This window comes from Botrytis fragariae (assembly GCF_013461495.1).
Source record: "Botrytis fragariae strain BVB16 chromosome Unknown tig00000001, whole genome shotgun sequence".
Taxonomy (NCBI): domain Eukaryota; kingdom Fungi; phylum Ascomycota; class Leotiomycetes; order Helotiales; family Sclerotiniaceae; genus Botrytis; species Botrytis fragariae.
In genome coordinates, this window is record NW_023500987.1 from 1,066,113 (window position 1) to 1,081,688 (window position 15,576).

General features: G+C 44.5%; 4 protein-coding genes across 4 annotated transcripts; 3 read left to right on the forward strand and 1 right to left on the reverse strand.

The window, feature by feature from the left end:
• Positions 1–591: 591 nt before the first annotated feature.
• Bfra_000332 (putative integral membrane protein) lies at positions 592–2,140 on the forward strand (the record flags this gene model as incomplete). The annotated part of the gene is made up of 7 exons (XM_037330777.1): positions 592–778; positions 840–859; positions 914–947; positions 1,003–1,076; positions 1,146–1,522; positions 1,605–1,700; positions 1,798–2,140. The coding sequence occupies 7 exons, from the start codon at positions 592–594 to the stop codon at positions 2,138–2,140; spliced, it is 1,131 nt and encodes a 376-aa protein (XP_037197110.1).
• A 5,084-nt stretch (positions 2,141–7,224) lies between these two features.
• Bfra_000333 (putative transferase family protein) lies at positions 7,225–8,809 on the reverse strand (the record flags this gene model as incomplete). Its single annotated transcript, XM_037330778.1, has 4 exons — positions 7,225–7,542; positions 7,719–7,836; positions 7,896–8,190; positions 8,245–8,809. 4 exons carry the CDS (start codon positions 8,807–8,809, stop codon positions 7,225–7,227), a joined length of 1,296 nt encoding a protein of 431 aa, XP_037197111.1.
• A 617-nt stretch (positions 8,810–9,426) lies between these two features.
• Bfra_000334 (putative mfs monocarboxylate transporter protein) lies at positions 9,427–10,877 on the forward strand (the record flags this gene model as incomplete). Its single annotated transcript, XM_037330779.1, has 3 exons — positions 9,427–9,599; positions 9,736–10,336; positions 10,386–10,877. 3 exons carry the CDS (start codon positions 9,427–9,429, stop codon positions 10,875–10,877), a joined length of 1,266 nt encoding a protein of 421 aa, XP_037197112.1.
• Positions 10,878–12,662: 1,785 nt separating this feature from the next.
• On the forward strand, positions 12,663–13,740 carry Bfra_000335 (putative duf1445 domain-containing protein; the record flags this gene model as incomplete). The annotated part of the gene is made up of 4 exons (XM_037330780.1): positions 12,663–12,766; positions 12,828–13,206; positions 13,304–13,559; positions 13,621–13,740. Exons 1-4 carry the CDS (start codon positions 12,670–12,672, stop codon positions 13,738–13,740), a joined length of 852 nt encoding a protein of 283 aa, XP_037197113.1. The 5' UTR covers positions 12,663–12,669.
• Positions 13,741–15,576: the final 1,836 nt, after the last annotated feature.

Consider the following 15,576-nt stretch of genomic DNA (forward strand, 5'->3'; position numbering starts at 1 on the left):
TTTAGTCTGTGCTGAACCTTAGTATTCCAGAAGGGCGGAATATTGATCACATTGGGAATCGACAATAAGAATTGTGATCATGAATCTGAAGTAATCGAGCAAAAGATCTACGTTCCATCTCGTATAAATTCAAGTCTAAATCTATGAGGATAACGACAAGAAATTTGTTACTGTTAGCAGATCGTAGAACAGAAGTCATCTCATCGTAGATCTGCGACATTTCAATTAAGGTTCATCTAGTAACTCTAGTCCAAGTTTAATCAAACATATACCATATCAAGAGACAAGTCAAGACCACCATGTGTCCCCTATCCTCACAAATCTTTGGAGAAATACATCGTGAATACAAAATTTGCCACGTTATTAGGTCTAGACCACCTCTCACAGAAAATTAATCTTACAAAATTTGACTCTTTTATATCTCTTCAATCTAGGGTTGAAACCTGTTGCGAATCGTAAAGATATATCATCTACTTTTGTAACTATAACAATGGATACCCGTCGAAATGAAATGGAATGACAAATTATGTTCCATGATTAATATACTGACGTTCCTGCTTGAACCCCGAAATATTTCTCAACATATTTCCAATGTCTTCACCCATAGCAGCCTTACCCGCACCGGAGGGTTATATCGTGAACTTTGATAACCCGGTAAGATATGAAGATATAACTGGATATTGGGTTTTTGGCGTAGGAACCATATTGAGCTTTTCGTTTCTGTGTATGAGGATTTACACGAAAGCGGTTGTTTCGAGGAGTTTTGCTGCTGAGGATGGTAAGTTGTTTATATCTCACTGCTATATTGGAAGATTTGCTAACTTATATTCGGAATACAGTCTGTTTGATTTTGGCTTGGGTGAGTGATTTGATTCGAGTGGATGGCATTGCATCTTATTGATTGAGGAAATAGCTTGCGGGAGTTAGTGTGCAGGCACTTTTTGTTTGTACGCGAAATCCAAGATTCTGCTGTGAAAAACAAAGCTGATTGATTTTGTGCAGTCATGTGGCTTCAAAAAGCAATGGGAGTACACGCATGGGAAATTCCAATCGAAAGATATCATTTATACGGCAAAGTGAGATTTCCACCACTTACGCATGGGCGTCTTCGAAGTCTATCCATCTAACGTCTTTCTTCGATTTAGCTGATTATGAGCTCGTCAGTCATCTATGTGGCCTGTCTCGGATTATCCAAATTTTCGCTCCTGCTCTTCTACAACCGTCTATCACCAGTTCAATGGTTTCGAAACGCAGTTTACTTTCTTATGTTCGTAGTTGTGGGCCATAGTTTCGCTCTCATCTTTGCACTGATATTCCTTTGCAAACCATTGGCTATGAATTGGGATTACGATATTGTAGATGGGACATGTATTGATCGCACCGCGATATATATCGCGACAGCTGCTTTGAACGTCGCTACGGATATTGCACTCCTTGTTTTGGTCGTTCCGATGATTGTGGATTTGCAGATGCCGAGGATTCAGAAAGTGGGCTTGATTGTGATTTTCATGGTTGGGTCGCTGTAAGTGGAAATCCCTCTTTGCTTGGTTGCAATTTATCTGGTGTCGAGGAAAGAGAGCGGGGGCTGATTTTCGAGGATATAGAACTTGTGTAACGAGTATGATACGTTTAAAGATCATGTTACCTCTTCTCATGGCGCCGGATCAGACATGGGCTGTCTCGGTTCCTTGCATATGGATGTAAGCATTTTCCTCTCCATCACCTCTCCCTTACACGTATTTGCTCATACCCAACTTGAAGTATCCGAGTATACTAATCCTTTCCACCCACCCACAGTATCGTAGAAGCCAACCTCGTAACCATCTGCGGCTCCTTCCCCATCATTCGGCAATTCGCCAAACACGTTGCGCCGGGGTGGATAGGCGAATCAACAATCGATTCCCTGGAGAACTCGGGCTCTCGTCTCTGTGATCTCGAAACTATAGGACAGAAATCGTCGAAGAAGAAGAAGTTCAGATATGGAATCGAGTCATTGGATGATGATGATGCTTTTGATTTGAAGCTGGATGGGAGGTTTGTGGAACATAGGGTGGAAATTACAGCAATTGGGAGAGCGTTAACGAGGGAGAGAAGTAATGGGGATTTGGAGGATTATGGGATTGAACCGCATGTGAGATAAAGATTGGTATTTACTGATGTGGCGTTTTGGGAAAGAAATAATTTATAGGATAAGATATCCATCACCGATGAATTCAAAGATTGGGCTGAATTATGGAGGCGTATCGATTTTATTCTAAAATTGCTGTCTCTCCACTCTTTTTCATGATTACGGAAATAATTCAAACAGTCAATGAAAGTATAGAGCATAATTAATCCTCAACACAATGGCTATTCATTTGCAAAAAGTACTTGAATAGGGGACTTAGTGGTCAGATTCAAGTATAGTCTAGGACACTCAACCACCTACCAGAAAAATTCTTCTTTAAATTGAATATTTTTGTATTAAATTAAAGCTCTGATTCAGAGGAGTATAGGAAAGGTTTTCTTTTTTCAAAAAAATCATTCAAATCCTTTTAATTTATAAAACTGAAAATTCCCAAAAATATTTTGAAATAAAGATGATCAAAAATCAAAAAATAACATAGTGTATAACTGTTCCCCTTTTGTTGTTCTTATTATTACTCCTTTTTTTACTATCATTTATATATTTGTGATTATAAACTACTATTATTAATATTATAAGGCTATATAAAGAGTATAATTTATAATATACATTGTGGTGTTGCCCCCCCCCGGGTTTGGCGCCCGCCGCCGCTTCGCGAGGTATAAGAATCTCGCGACTCCCCTCGCTCGCTCATCCTCCTTCCTTCTATCTCCTCTTCCAACAACCCCAAAGTCTCCACCTTCACGCGCATTCTGCTCTTCTGCCTAGGATCCTGCCTCTTCCTAGCAGGCTCCCCTCGGCCACGCTGCAGCTGAGAAGACCGCGCCAGCGAGGTGCGGGGAAGCCTCAACCAAACTTCACGATCGCCCTCTACAGCTTCGATGGTACTGAGCAGCTGTGATGCGGATCCCCTCTCAGTTCCACCTCGCATTGGCCGAGTTACGAGCTCGACAGCGTCCAGACGGTCTCGCAATCTGCCTCGTCGTCGCACCATCACCGCCTCTCACTGCAGCGCGCTCCGGAGATAGAGGCCGTCGATCTGGCCTGCCCTCTGGACCGCACAATAGCGAGTCGCAGAATGCCTCACGACCACGTAGTCTGGCTTCTGCCTAGCTGTACCTAGGTGCCACTGGTGGATGGCGCGTCGAGAGCTTCCTAGTAAATTTTCCTTCTGCCGCAGCATGTTTCGTATTCGTCTTGATTGCGCAGATCTGTGCTAATTCGTGAGGGCAGGATAATGCGAGCCCCTTTCGAAGTACTGCTTAGACCAGCTAAGGACCTGCTGAGAATCTGCCGATTGGATTGTGGCAGCACGTTTGGCAGCTGAGGCGCTGGAAAACTGGGATCCCTTGGAATGTGCAAGTCTGCCTCAAGCTTTGGGATAGGCGGAGACCGCGGTATCTGAGGTCATACGACTCCTCCCTTCCTTCGATCGTCACTGCCTCCTTGTTCAGCGCTTCGCCGCCTCGCCAACGATCGAGAAAGGATACTGAAATCGGCCGATCGTGGTGGACAGCGAAGTGGAGATGGTCGCCACGGATAGCAATGGGAATTTTCCGGCATGACAGCGCAGGATCGAAGGTCTCGGAGCCTGGCAGCTGCGGTTGATCTCTATGCGTGAGAGGGGCAGCATTGACGCCAAGGCATTTTTGACGGTGACAACGTAAGAGAGGACGGCACGCCAGGAGTATACGGTGGGCTACAGAGGGCGCCGTGAGAAGCCTACATAAGCCCTTTGATTCCCCCCTCTGCCATCATTTTCCAGTCCCGTTGTACAGCCAGCAGCAAGCAGAGAATTTCTTGAATACTTCCGATCATTCCCACACGCTCGAAATGGCCACTTTTGTCCCCATCTCTTATACTTATGTGCCAACTGCTCCGCGCTCCAAGAGCGCAACAACTCGCCACCACAAACCTACCCCGAAGCAATCGAGCATCTTTGACAAGCTCCAGAGTAGCAAGCTGAGCAATGCAACACTCAACTCGCCGCAACTAGCAGTAACGGCTAATGATATTGGAGTTGAGAGGCTTGTAATCCGAGGTACGTTCTGAGATCGAGATCATTAGGTTGATGACAACCAATCTGTGGGCATCTGAGTAGAGACTAGTACGATCGGCCACGACAACGAAAACGACGGCTACTACGACCCTCCCTCCACCGAACAACTGTTATATACCACGCTACAGAAAAAGGACTTTCAGCGGAGGAGCAGCGTTCGAATAATACAGCCGTTGGAGTTGGGGATGTAATTGTGGAGGAGAGAGGCGGTTCTTATAATGATAATGGGTTAACATTAGGCGATAACTTAGGCGGTAATTCAGGTAAGCATACTCACTATACTTTGTTGTAGAAATAGACAACTAGTTTTATTAGAAAATAATAACTTTAGTATTTCTAAAATCGAAGTTGATAATAATGATTGCATTGAGAATCTAGTAATAGATATAAGTCTTTTAAATAATCTAAAGAATACTATTGGTTTATCAATCTCGATTTCATAAGTCTTAATGAATAGTATGATATTAACAACTTTCTCAAGACGGCTCCATGCTTTCGGCTTATCCAACAAGGAGCTTCAATATCAAATTCCACATATGCCTCCGCTTCGCGCCTCTCGAGCGAGCCATTGCACAACAGCATCGGTGCTGTGGACCTCGATCCGCGCCGCGCCAGATCCGAGGCCACAACAGCGCTATCAGAGAACCAGCTTAGTCATGAGGGTCTTTTTCATACCGGTCGAGGCGTAGCAGACGAGCGCGGGTTGGTTGGCCTTGCACGCAATGCCGATCCTGTTGATGAGAGGGAGCAGCAGCAACAACAACAACAGGATGAGGATGAAGATAATGATGCATCCTTCAAGAGTGAACACCCTGTAAACCTCCAGGGCGCCTCTGTAAGGAAGTGCAGATCTTCCTGCGAAAACAGTGTCATCCTGGGTACGGAAGCAATCGAGCTCCCGCAGGCGGACGAAGATTTGCTGGATTGGGAGGCAGACTCCATGGCCCCAGTGCAAAGGTTACAGCAGCTACTCACTAACCGCGATCTATCACCAGCGACAAGTCATGACGAGGCGGTATGCGGCAGTCATAGCAGCGACGAGCTTAACAATATCACATCGGATAAGGATGATGAGGAACCACGTCTTGCTAAGCGAAAACGATTGTCTTCATCCAACGGCCCAATACACAAAAAGCACAAGCACCAACCTGAGATAGGCGATGCGCAGTCCCAGGCCGATCACGGGCACCCGCCAACTCTCGCAGATGATGGTCAGCACCACCACCATTCTGCACGAGCCTCTCGAAGTCCCTCGGCTACGGTAAAATCGGCACCAGTTGCGGAGTATCAAGAATGGCCATTCCAGGGTTTCCTAAAACGCATTAGGATTGGGAATGAGACAATGTACGATCTAGATTTCCAGTTGCTACACATTCTGGAGCAACTCCACCTCCCCGTCCTTTCCGAAGCGTTGGGCATGCGTTCTAATAAAGAGATGTCCGCAGAGGCTGCAACTCTATTCCGGACTATTGAGGACTTTGTTTAGCGAAGCGCAGGCCAGATCCTCGATCTCTCTCGATGTCGCTACCTATTCCGAGATCTGTCAAACTCCGTTGCAGCATCAGACAAAGCGCTTCCGTGAACACTAGACGAGGATGCGACGGTGCTCAAGATGAACAAAGAGGGCTATTCGTGGGGAGACATCTACGCCGCCCTCCCCTACTGGAGCAAGAGGACGATCCAAGTGCGCTATTCCACGAAGCTTAAGAAGTAGCATTGCTGCAAGCGACGACGCAGATCTGCCGGCACCCCCCTGGACTGGTCAAGTCCTCGAGCAGAACATGAGGCGCAGACGCACTCGAAAGCAGATGTGTGTACGGTAATGAGGAAGTAGATGTTGCAACCTGCAAAGGCATGTTCGTCAGGAACGAGCTCTTGGCTGATGATCTCAACAATTGCGTGTTTGTTTGATAGTTTCAACTGTATCATTGTATCATGTAGCAATTTCCCAACCCTTTCAATAAACAAGATAAAAGGCCTTTCTCTAGCGATTCTTTGCCTACATGGTCGCACTTTGTCCAATCTTCTTCCTCCTTGTTTGTCTTCGCGACGCCCCAATCGTCTGACACTGTGCTTCTTCGAATCACCTTGACGTCATCGTTTGTCACTAGCGAGCAGCGTTTGCTGGCATACAAGGAGGACAAGTCCTGGAGCTGGATCTTCGGCAAATTCCCAAGCAGGACTCAGCCCGCAATCATATCAATGCGGGGAACGCGAGTGCAGCACAACGAGAGTGCTCGTATTAAACCGTGAAAGTGTAGTGAATACTCTATGCTAGCAAACGCACTGCTAGCCGACAGGGTACTAGTTGGTTGGTATTGTAACAGAAGTGTGGCAGTCGGGGTATTGTTCACTCGGAGGTGAACTCGTTACTTGTCTTAGGTAAACAAAGCTTGTATTGAATAACTAAAGCAAGTTGAGCACGAAGCTCTTATCTGAGGGAATTATCCAGTCTTATATAGAACCTCCGTGACCAATAACCTGGGTTCTCCTGTCAACCAATAACAGCTGTCTGAGCCTAATGTCCCATGCTATTCACGTGTTCGTGACAAGCGTGTGTTAACAGGTGTCCTAGGGACTCCTAGGTTAAAATCTAGTCAGTTATATGGTTCTCCCAAACTTTAGATAGCCTCTGCTGACCCTGGGCACCTTGGGTATAGGACTCTGTTCTAGACATCCTGCTTCTAATTGTACTATATAGAGGACCCCATTTTCGGGCTGCTGCACGCATAGACAAGTCATCTATAACGTCTTCAATTGCTGGTTACAATTCGTCTTCTGTATGTATATCGACACATATTTAGCAATAGAACTTAGAATTAAAAAATATAAGGATTTTAATTAGGTTTAGATTTTAATTTTTAAGGTGTTGTGGAAAGAGCGGTGTAAGCACGGGCCGTTTTCGGGTGTTCGAAAAGGGGGTGCACGGACTTATACAACATCCACCATCAACCCCCTCTGGGTCTCATCAAAATCTTGCACTGGTGATCAAGCGGAATTGCTCAACCAAAAGACTATAATACAACATGAACTCTCTTGCCTATGCAAATCCCTTAACAATGACAGGAGAGAATACTTTGCTCAAACTCTCCAAGTGCTTCTCCTCTATGGCAGATAAGACACGAGCATCACCACTACACCCCTCCGCCTGAATAATCAATCCCTTTGGATAGAAGTACTCAAACGTAGTATCCTTCCAATCCCACATGGCAGACTTCTCTCGGAAGAAGTAAGGGCGCCCATTTTTGTGAACAAGTTCATGCTTCTCTCGAAGATCCATCGCATGTTCAGTGCGGAACTGTCCAGATGCCGTTACGAGAACACATGTATGCCATGGAGTCTTGGAGAAAGAGTCTTCCTGGGGATGAGTGGGAAAGACAGCTTTGTTCGCCCAGTGGAGCGGTGGATTGAAAGGCGGACGTAGTCAGGCATCTGGCTCTCGATTACTGCCGCGAATGCCTATATCGTTTCCAGCGCGTAAGCCTCGAAACACTGATTCACTCACAGTAGGAGTCTACTTGAAATTAAACTCACCTTGCCTCTTGTAATCATGTCAAGTGCTACACGTTTCACTCTGCGCCTGTACTCTTGGTTGCTCACAGTCCTCTTCACTTCGTTGCTAGTATTATCAGCCCAGAGCTTTGGGTTTTGTCTACGAATCAGTTAGCGGCAATTCCGATGCTATGCAAATCAATTGGGGATTCTAAATACTGTAAATCCTTCGTCAAGAAAATTATATAGCCGCAATATGTCGTATTGGCATCCTGATTTTGAAGCAACTCCTCCCGGGCATCAAATCCTGCTGGCAAGTATCGCTCCATGAGCTGCTTTCGGCATTCAGCTGTCAAGCTAAGATACTCGCTTTTCGAGACCGTAGCTTTGTCGTTCAGTCCAAGGAGATCCATTATGCGGGTGAATTTAATATTCGTGAACCGCTTTTGCACGGCCATTTCTCGAAGAGCAGCTCCATACTCGAAGACCTCTTCGTCTTCAATTCCTACAAGATCTGCGGAATTTTTCAGTTATTTCATAAGCAGATTGAAAGACATTCTGAACTTACCACTATACACAAGCCCATCTGAGGTAATAGTTACCTCAGCGCCATACTCGTAGATCTCACCAATATCATTGCATAGTTGGTTGAGTCGGGCTAAGGCGAGTTCCTCCCCAAAGTCTGGCAACCTGCCGAGGACCTTGTCGACTTTGTTCACGCTCTTCCATGGGAAAGCAGGGAGTACCATTTTAATTGGTTCACAATCCGCGACGTGCTTCTGTACAATCGGGTCAAACTTGACCATTCCGAGCCACGGACTACCTGTGGGATCGGGCTCGTTCTGTCCGTAGCTCTGGATGATGCGCAGAATCTTTCTTGGCAAAGTTTCGGTTGATGTTGAAAGATCCGGTGTATGGACAGGAGCAGGAGCAGGAGCAGGAGCTACAGGAAGCACTTCTGGAGATTTTGATTTGGAGACAGGCTTGGTTGTAGAAGTACTGCTCAAAGGTGCGTCGTCGCCACTCTTGATGAGAATCTCGAATTTTGCGACGTTCTCATCGTTGAGTGACTTTTTGTCGTTGGTGATGTCGACGAGCTTGACTCCGTAAGTCCTGGAGGAAATGACAGCCATTTTGAATAAAACAAAGTTGTATGTAATGTTGGAGGAGTAGAGGTGTTTTGTAAGAAAGTTAGAACTGATTTGATTCTGTAGATGTCAAGATTCATTCTTAGAATATGGGGATTTCAAGTGGTATGTATAGAAAAAAAACGTGCTTAGTAAAATCAAGTGTGGGTTCGCGACTGAATGGCATGTACTGGTAAGGCACGCTTCGCGCGCCCGATCTTCTGTATAGAGACAGCGGCAAGTCCGGAAGTCAGGAAAGTTTATCCCTCAAAACTTTAACCTAATTATATCCTTGTTTATCCGAATCACTCCGATATCCAGCAGGGTGCAAAAGGTTTAAACGCCCTCCCCCTGAGATCGAATAAGCCATGGGAAGGGGGAGGGTGTTTAAACTTCATGTCGCCCGCTATAACTGCGGCCTGCGCCGAGTTCTATACCCCTTGTTCGTTCACATATGCCGGCTGCTATAAACTCTATTGTATTTGAAGCAAAGAGCGGATATACGTTCATTATTCTACGCTTTAGAATTTTCAAGCTATTCTATTGTGTTCTCATCGAAAATATACTTGATTCTTTACTTGGTTACTTTGGTACAAGGAGGCTCATGACTATCAACGAAAAAAATGAACAACGTCAACCAGCAAAAAGTCACGGCAAGTCCTCCAGTGATGCCTGTAACCGAACAAACTGCAGCAGAAGGAGTAGTTGAGCCTCCTCCCGAAGGTGGATGTTTGGCTTGGACTCAGGTAGCTATGGGACATTTGGTGATATTCAACTCTATGGGTTATATATCCTCGTAAGTTATACTGTTAGGCACTCTGCACTCCAAACCCTTTCTTGTTTTTGGATGGCTTGCGTATTTGGCAATTGATATTCACCTGTTTGGCATCAGCCTGCAAGTCCCATCTGAGTATAACTAACGAGTCTTATAGCTTTGGACTATTCCAACAATACTACGTCCTTACTCTCAATCGATCCGTATCAGATATTTCTTGGATAGGGTCCTTACAACTGTGTCTGCTACTCTTTATTGGCACTTTTTCTGGCCGAGCGCTAGATGGGGGTTACTTCAAGATCTTACTCTTCATTGGATGTGGCCTACAAGTGATTGGTACCTTTGCAACCTCATTCGCGACTCAATACTGGCAAATTCTACTTGCGCAGGGTATATGCACAGGAGTTGGACATGGACTTTTGTTCTGTCCAATGATCTCGCTCATATCTACCTATTTTTCTAAGCGCAGGTCAATTGCCATTGGCCTTGCGGCATGTGGAAGTGCCACTGGAGGGCTTGTTTTCCCCGCCATAGCTTATTCTTGCTTAGAACCCATAGGATTTCCATGGACAGTACGGATCATGGGATTTGTCATGTTGGCAAACAATTGCTTCGTTATTCTGTTGACAAAAACGAGAATCGCTCCAAGGGCTTCTGGACCTTGGATAGACTTGAGCGCGTTCAGAGAACTTCCGTATACTCTGTACTCCATTGGTCTCTTTCTTAGTCTTTGGGGTGTGTATTTTGCATACTACTATGTAAGTAAACTTTGCTCTGATAGTTTTAACAAGCTCATATTCTACTCAGATCAGCATTTTCAGTCGGGATATCTTACTTGTATCTACTCGGCAATCTACGACTCTTCTTCTTGTCATAAATGGAGTAGGTATCTTTGGCCGTATCATTCCCGGCTTGGTCGCGGATCGATGGTTTGGGTCAGTATATTGCTTGGCTATCACCACTTTCGTCTCTGGCTCACTTATCTTCTGTTGGATTGCTATTCACGGTTTTCCCGGCCTCATTGCGTGGGTTGTATTTTACGGCCTTTTTGCAAATGCTGTACAGGCCCTCTTTCCGGCTGCTTCTAGCACTTTCACAACAAAATTGGAGATGATGGGTACACGACTTGGGATGGTGTTTGCAGTTATCAGTATTGCATGTTTGACGGGCCCCCCTATTGCCGGTGCCTTGATTTCGGCAAACAATGGCAGTTTTCTCTACGCACAGATTTTTGGGGGATGTTCAATGTTGCTTGGAAGCATGGTGATGCTTGGTTCAGTTGCTGCGAAAAGGGTATGAGAGAGAAGGTGATAATCTATAGCTCACACGAAGATTAGTATCCACTTCTTGTGTTGGCGAGATGACTTGTTAGGTTGCAGGAGCTCAATGATCAAGATTTGAGGTACTTTGAGCTTATGTTCCCTACCCTGCGTCTTGTGCGGATCATATACGAATTACACCTTTGTACGTTTAGGGCCCGTCAGGTCGCCGAAATTTTGGAATATGGTTTTGGCTTCGTGAAATCATTTTGTGAAAGTGCAAGTACAAAACAAACTTTACAAACATAAAACGAAGAAAATCAAGTGCCAGTTGTATAAAGTGACGAAACCCAGAGATCTTAAATCTAACACTATCGTATAAACCATTGAAAAAACCTAGCTTCTAGGGCAAAGCGAGGTCTAACGCAAAGATACATTTAACTTTATGTCGGACGATAACTTTGAAGGCCAAAAAACAATTCTATAAAACCAAACCTACTTTTAAAAAGTTGTAGATTTCGTATCAACTTTCTATAGTATTATAGAGTCCTTTGCAAAACAGTTGTACAAAATCAAAACTCTCTCGATAGTAAATTAAGAATTTCATACGTTTAAAACAGCTTTGCGAATATAAAATCGCTTTAGTCAAACGTATTATAAAACGAATCGTACATAATGTGACTCATACTTCCGCGGGCTACTGGAAGGCTTCTTTTTCTGCTTTAGGCTAAAATTCGGCATTTGCGGGGGTGTATAAGATGTCGGTTTATACTTTGTTTTTAAGGGTTCAAATTAAGTTTAATAACAGTCCGAGACACGTATCCCTTCAAAGAATTCGCTAAAAGTCTTGAATCAGTTCGGCATTTACGGAGGTATATAAGATACTAGTTTATACTTTGTTTTTAAGAGTTCAAATTAAGTTTGACAACAGGTTCGAGACACGTATACCTTCAGAGAATTCGCTAAAAAGTCTTGACTAAGTTCGGCATTTACAAAGGTATATGAGATATTAATTTATACTTTGTTTTTAAGGGTTCAAATTAAGTTTGATAATAAGTTTGAGACATGTATCCCTTCAGAGAATTCGCCAAAAGTCTTCATCAAGTTCGGCATTTACGGAGGAATTCTAAACATACTTTTAGTAGTATATATAAACTAATTAAACTAATCTTTATAATAGCTAGTAATACAAGCGACTTTGTTTAGCGGTGAATAAATGGACTTAGTGTAAGTCTATACAAGGTGTATACTCTATATATGCTCACTATGGTGCTAGCTAGAGGGATTAATGCTGCCTGTGACAGCGGCGTTAGTAGAAGCGTTTATGTTCATGCTATGCATATGCTCAGAATAGGTTCTTCAGAGTATTAAAGATGCCACACGTGTGTTAGAGTGATATTGAGCATATAACACTTGTAGTTGTTAAAGAAAAAGGAAAGGATCACAACAGAGGGCACGCGGCATATGCTGAGTGTCTTCTGCCTTCTAAAAATGGACTAGTCTTAGCTCAAGTCATGCCAAGGTTTATTACCTTCCTAATATTAACTAGCTTTATAATGGTTCTCGTTAAGTGAGCAACACGCTCAGAACACGCTACGCATATGTGTCTATACTACATTTGGAATCGTACCAACGACTAACCAGTGTAGAGGAAAAGGACGCTAGGAGCATGGCGCAACTCTCTACCCTGGTGGCGCTTTTCTCTACCCTGGATGGGCTGGAACCCGTTCCAACCGCATAAACTGTTTTTGTATAAAAACCCAAGCACATCAGCCTTATTTTGAAATTGCTCCTCCGAGTTATCACATCTCTAAATCCTTCATCTCGACAGAATGGCTGCACAGTCATCAGCCGCAGCCGTTCGGTTGCAATGTCGCTCAGAAATGCATACTGAAAATACTGTTGGTCTAGCACCAGGCTACGTTCAAAGTATGCCCCGAAAGTCCTTTTTTTCTTACTCAATTTTCTAGAATGGCGTTAACATGACTAGGTAACCTTATGGTCCTCCCTTCCGAGTATGCCGCCGACTTCGTCTCGCTGTGCGAGCGCAACCCAGTTCCTTTCTCTTTGCTCGCGACCTCGCGCACCACCGGTGACCCGCACACACTTTCAGACCCTAAGTTAATTAGTGCGGGTGCTGAATCTGGGGCTGGCGATTCTACATTGCCCTTATTGGATCTCCGCACTGATCTCCCAAGATACAACGTATACTCCTGTGGGTCTCTCATTGACACCCCAAACAACGTGAAGGATTACTGGACCGAGTCTCACACGGCGTTCATCATGGGTTGTAGCTTCAGTTTTGATTCTGCACTTGTCGCCGCGGGGCTTCCGCCTAGGCACATTGAAGCTGGTTGTAATGTTACTATGTTTGTCTTTCCACTACAACTATTTCTAATTTTCTTGAGTTTTGTCTCAAGGATTTCTATCCTTAAGTTGCTTTCAAAAAGCTAATCCTTGATCTAGGTACACAACTACTTACAAACTGCACCCTGCTGGTATCTTTACTGAAGGGACAATGGTAGTGAGCATGCGCCCGTACAAGGAATCAGACATACCACGAGTACGTGCTATCACGGGCCGCTTTAGTCGAACGCATGGGGAACCAGTGGACTGGGGCTGGGACGCACTGGAACGACTTGGCATTAAGGACCTAGGAAAGCCGGATTTTGGAGATGTTGTCGAAGTGCGACGGGAGGAAGGGGAAGTCCCAGTATTTTGGGTAAGTGGTTTAACCCTGTCAGCTGCATGATATATGTCGGGTCATACTAATTATTCGTTAGGGGTGTGGGGCGACTCCGTCGCTAGTTATTAAGTTGGCGGGAGATAAGATTAAAGGCCATGTAATTACGCATATCCCTGGGTTTTCTCTAATCTTAGACTTGAAGGATGACGAAGTGTAAGCTCTATGATCGAGCGTCTACCAAGTTCGAAAACCCGACTTTAGAGTAGATAAGGGGGCAAATAGTCAGGGAATAGTGGGATTAGATGTATTGTGGGTTGACTTCGCTTGATATATAACGTGAGAGGTTTTGCTTTAGTACTATAGAAATACGATCAAATTTATTCTTCCTGCTTATAAGTCTCAGTGGGATAATACTCCTCCTAAGCTTGATGTAACCCCCATCTTCTTAGTGCTATTCTCCGTCTCCCCGTGTTCAAAGTAAGGCAACTCATCTCTCTAGGCCATCGGCGCCTCACGACATATCTCTTGCTAGCCCTGGCAAAGAATAGAAAATTTCTAGAAGAGGCAGCTTCTTGCTCTGATCTCAGGCCTCTTTCAACCTGACACGACACGCCTTCGAATCCCGAATAATGAGTTCAGCCCTGCCCGCAATACTGCTTTGGGGGTGGAAAGGGGGAGTTCTGGACAGGCTGGAGGTGATGAGTAGACAGCTAGCAAGAACAGTAAAAGTGTCACGGTCAAGTCCATAAGAACTATTGGAGATATGTGATTAGATCCTGTAGACTTATTTCAAGCCGACATTAGCCTGCATACAATTATAAGTTGTAGAATTTTCATAGTTTGAAGGAATTAATGAAAAGTCTTTGCACTATATAACCTCTAGTTGATTTATTGTCATTATCTACTCTGACAAAAAGATTCTAGATACGGCATCGACGGAGACAACGTTTGGGCTCGAGAACGCTGGCTATGATAGGTGGTTCTGTAGTGTGTTATAGCAGCCAAGAACATATGTCAATGGTCGTTGGGTAGCAGGATCTTCTACAAATTATATGAAAGATAGAAAGAAGATATGAAAACAAAAAAATCTTAATATAAAAGATGTATTGTATTAAAACTATTTAATCTATTAGTTACTTAATATATATAATATATCCTCTTTTAATTTTTCTAAAAATATCAATTTCTTTTTGCTTAATTTGTAGATTGTCACGGATCGCACTCAATCGCAATGCGATCGCTCACGTGCGCGTACGCGCACGTGCACGATCACGTGTACATAGCTAGTATATAGGAGCGCTCTATGAGCGCTTTGCTCTCGATTCTGTAGTTGTAGATTCTAAGGATAAATTGTACCCTGCTCTCGCAGTTCTTCTAAGGCAAAGTGTCACATTATCTACAACTCACTATACGACCGTACGGCCATCTGGTGGCCGATCAAATAATACCTTATAACTTAACACCTTCTTGGGTGAATCGTACGAATTCGATATCACTTATAGGAAGAAGATCTATTCCGACTAATCCTCGACGAAGATAATTCACCAACGAATACACGAGTTACAAGTACCACTACTATGTCTACACCTACCGATCCCGGTGTCAATCCATTCGCATCAACGTCTGGCGTACAACGGTCCCCAGTCGGCCCATCTGCTCAATCCGATCGAGAGCAGACTTATGCAAGCGATAACGACGTCGTCTTTGGATCTGGTGTTAACCTTGGTAGGAAGGGAAAGGACAAGGAAAGGGGAACTGTTCATCAACCTCGAGACGACACTGCTCAAATCGATGCCCAAATGCAATTGATCGCAGATCAAGCGCAGGCACTCGAGTTCTTACGGGAGCAAGTCGCTAGATTACAAGCACAAGTTAATGATGTTCAAAGTACCGCCAGTCCGTCTCATACCATCTCTCAGCAACCTCACGCATCTTCTCTCAAGAAGAGCGGAGTCCGGACTCCTGACGTTCCTGTGAGATCTGTCGAGCAGGATGCTCCTACGCCTGGAAAGAAGAAAAATCGTTCTCGAGGACGCACCTCGGGACGATCTCG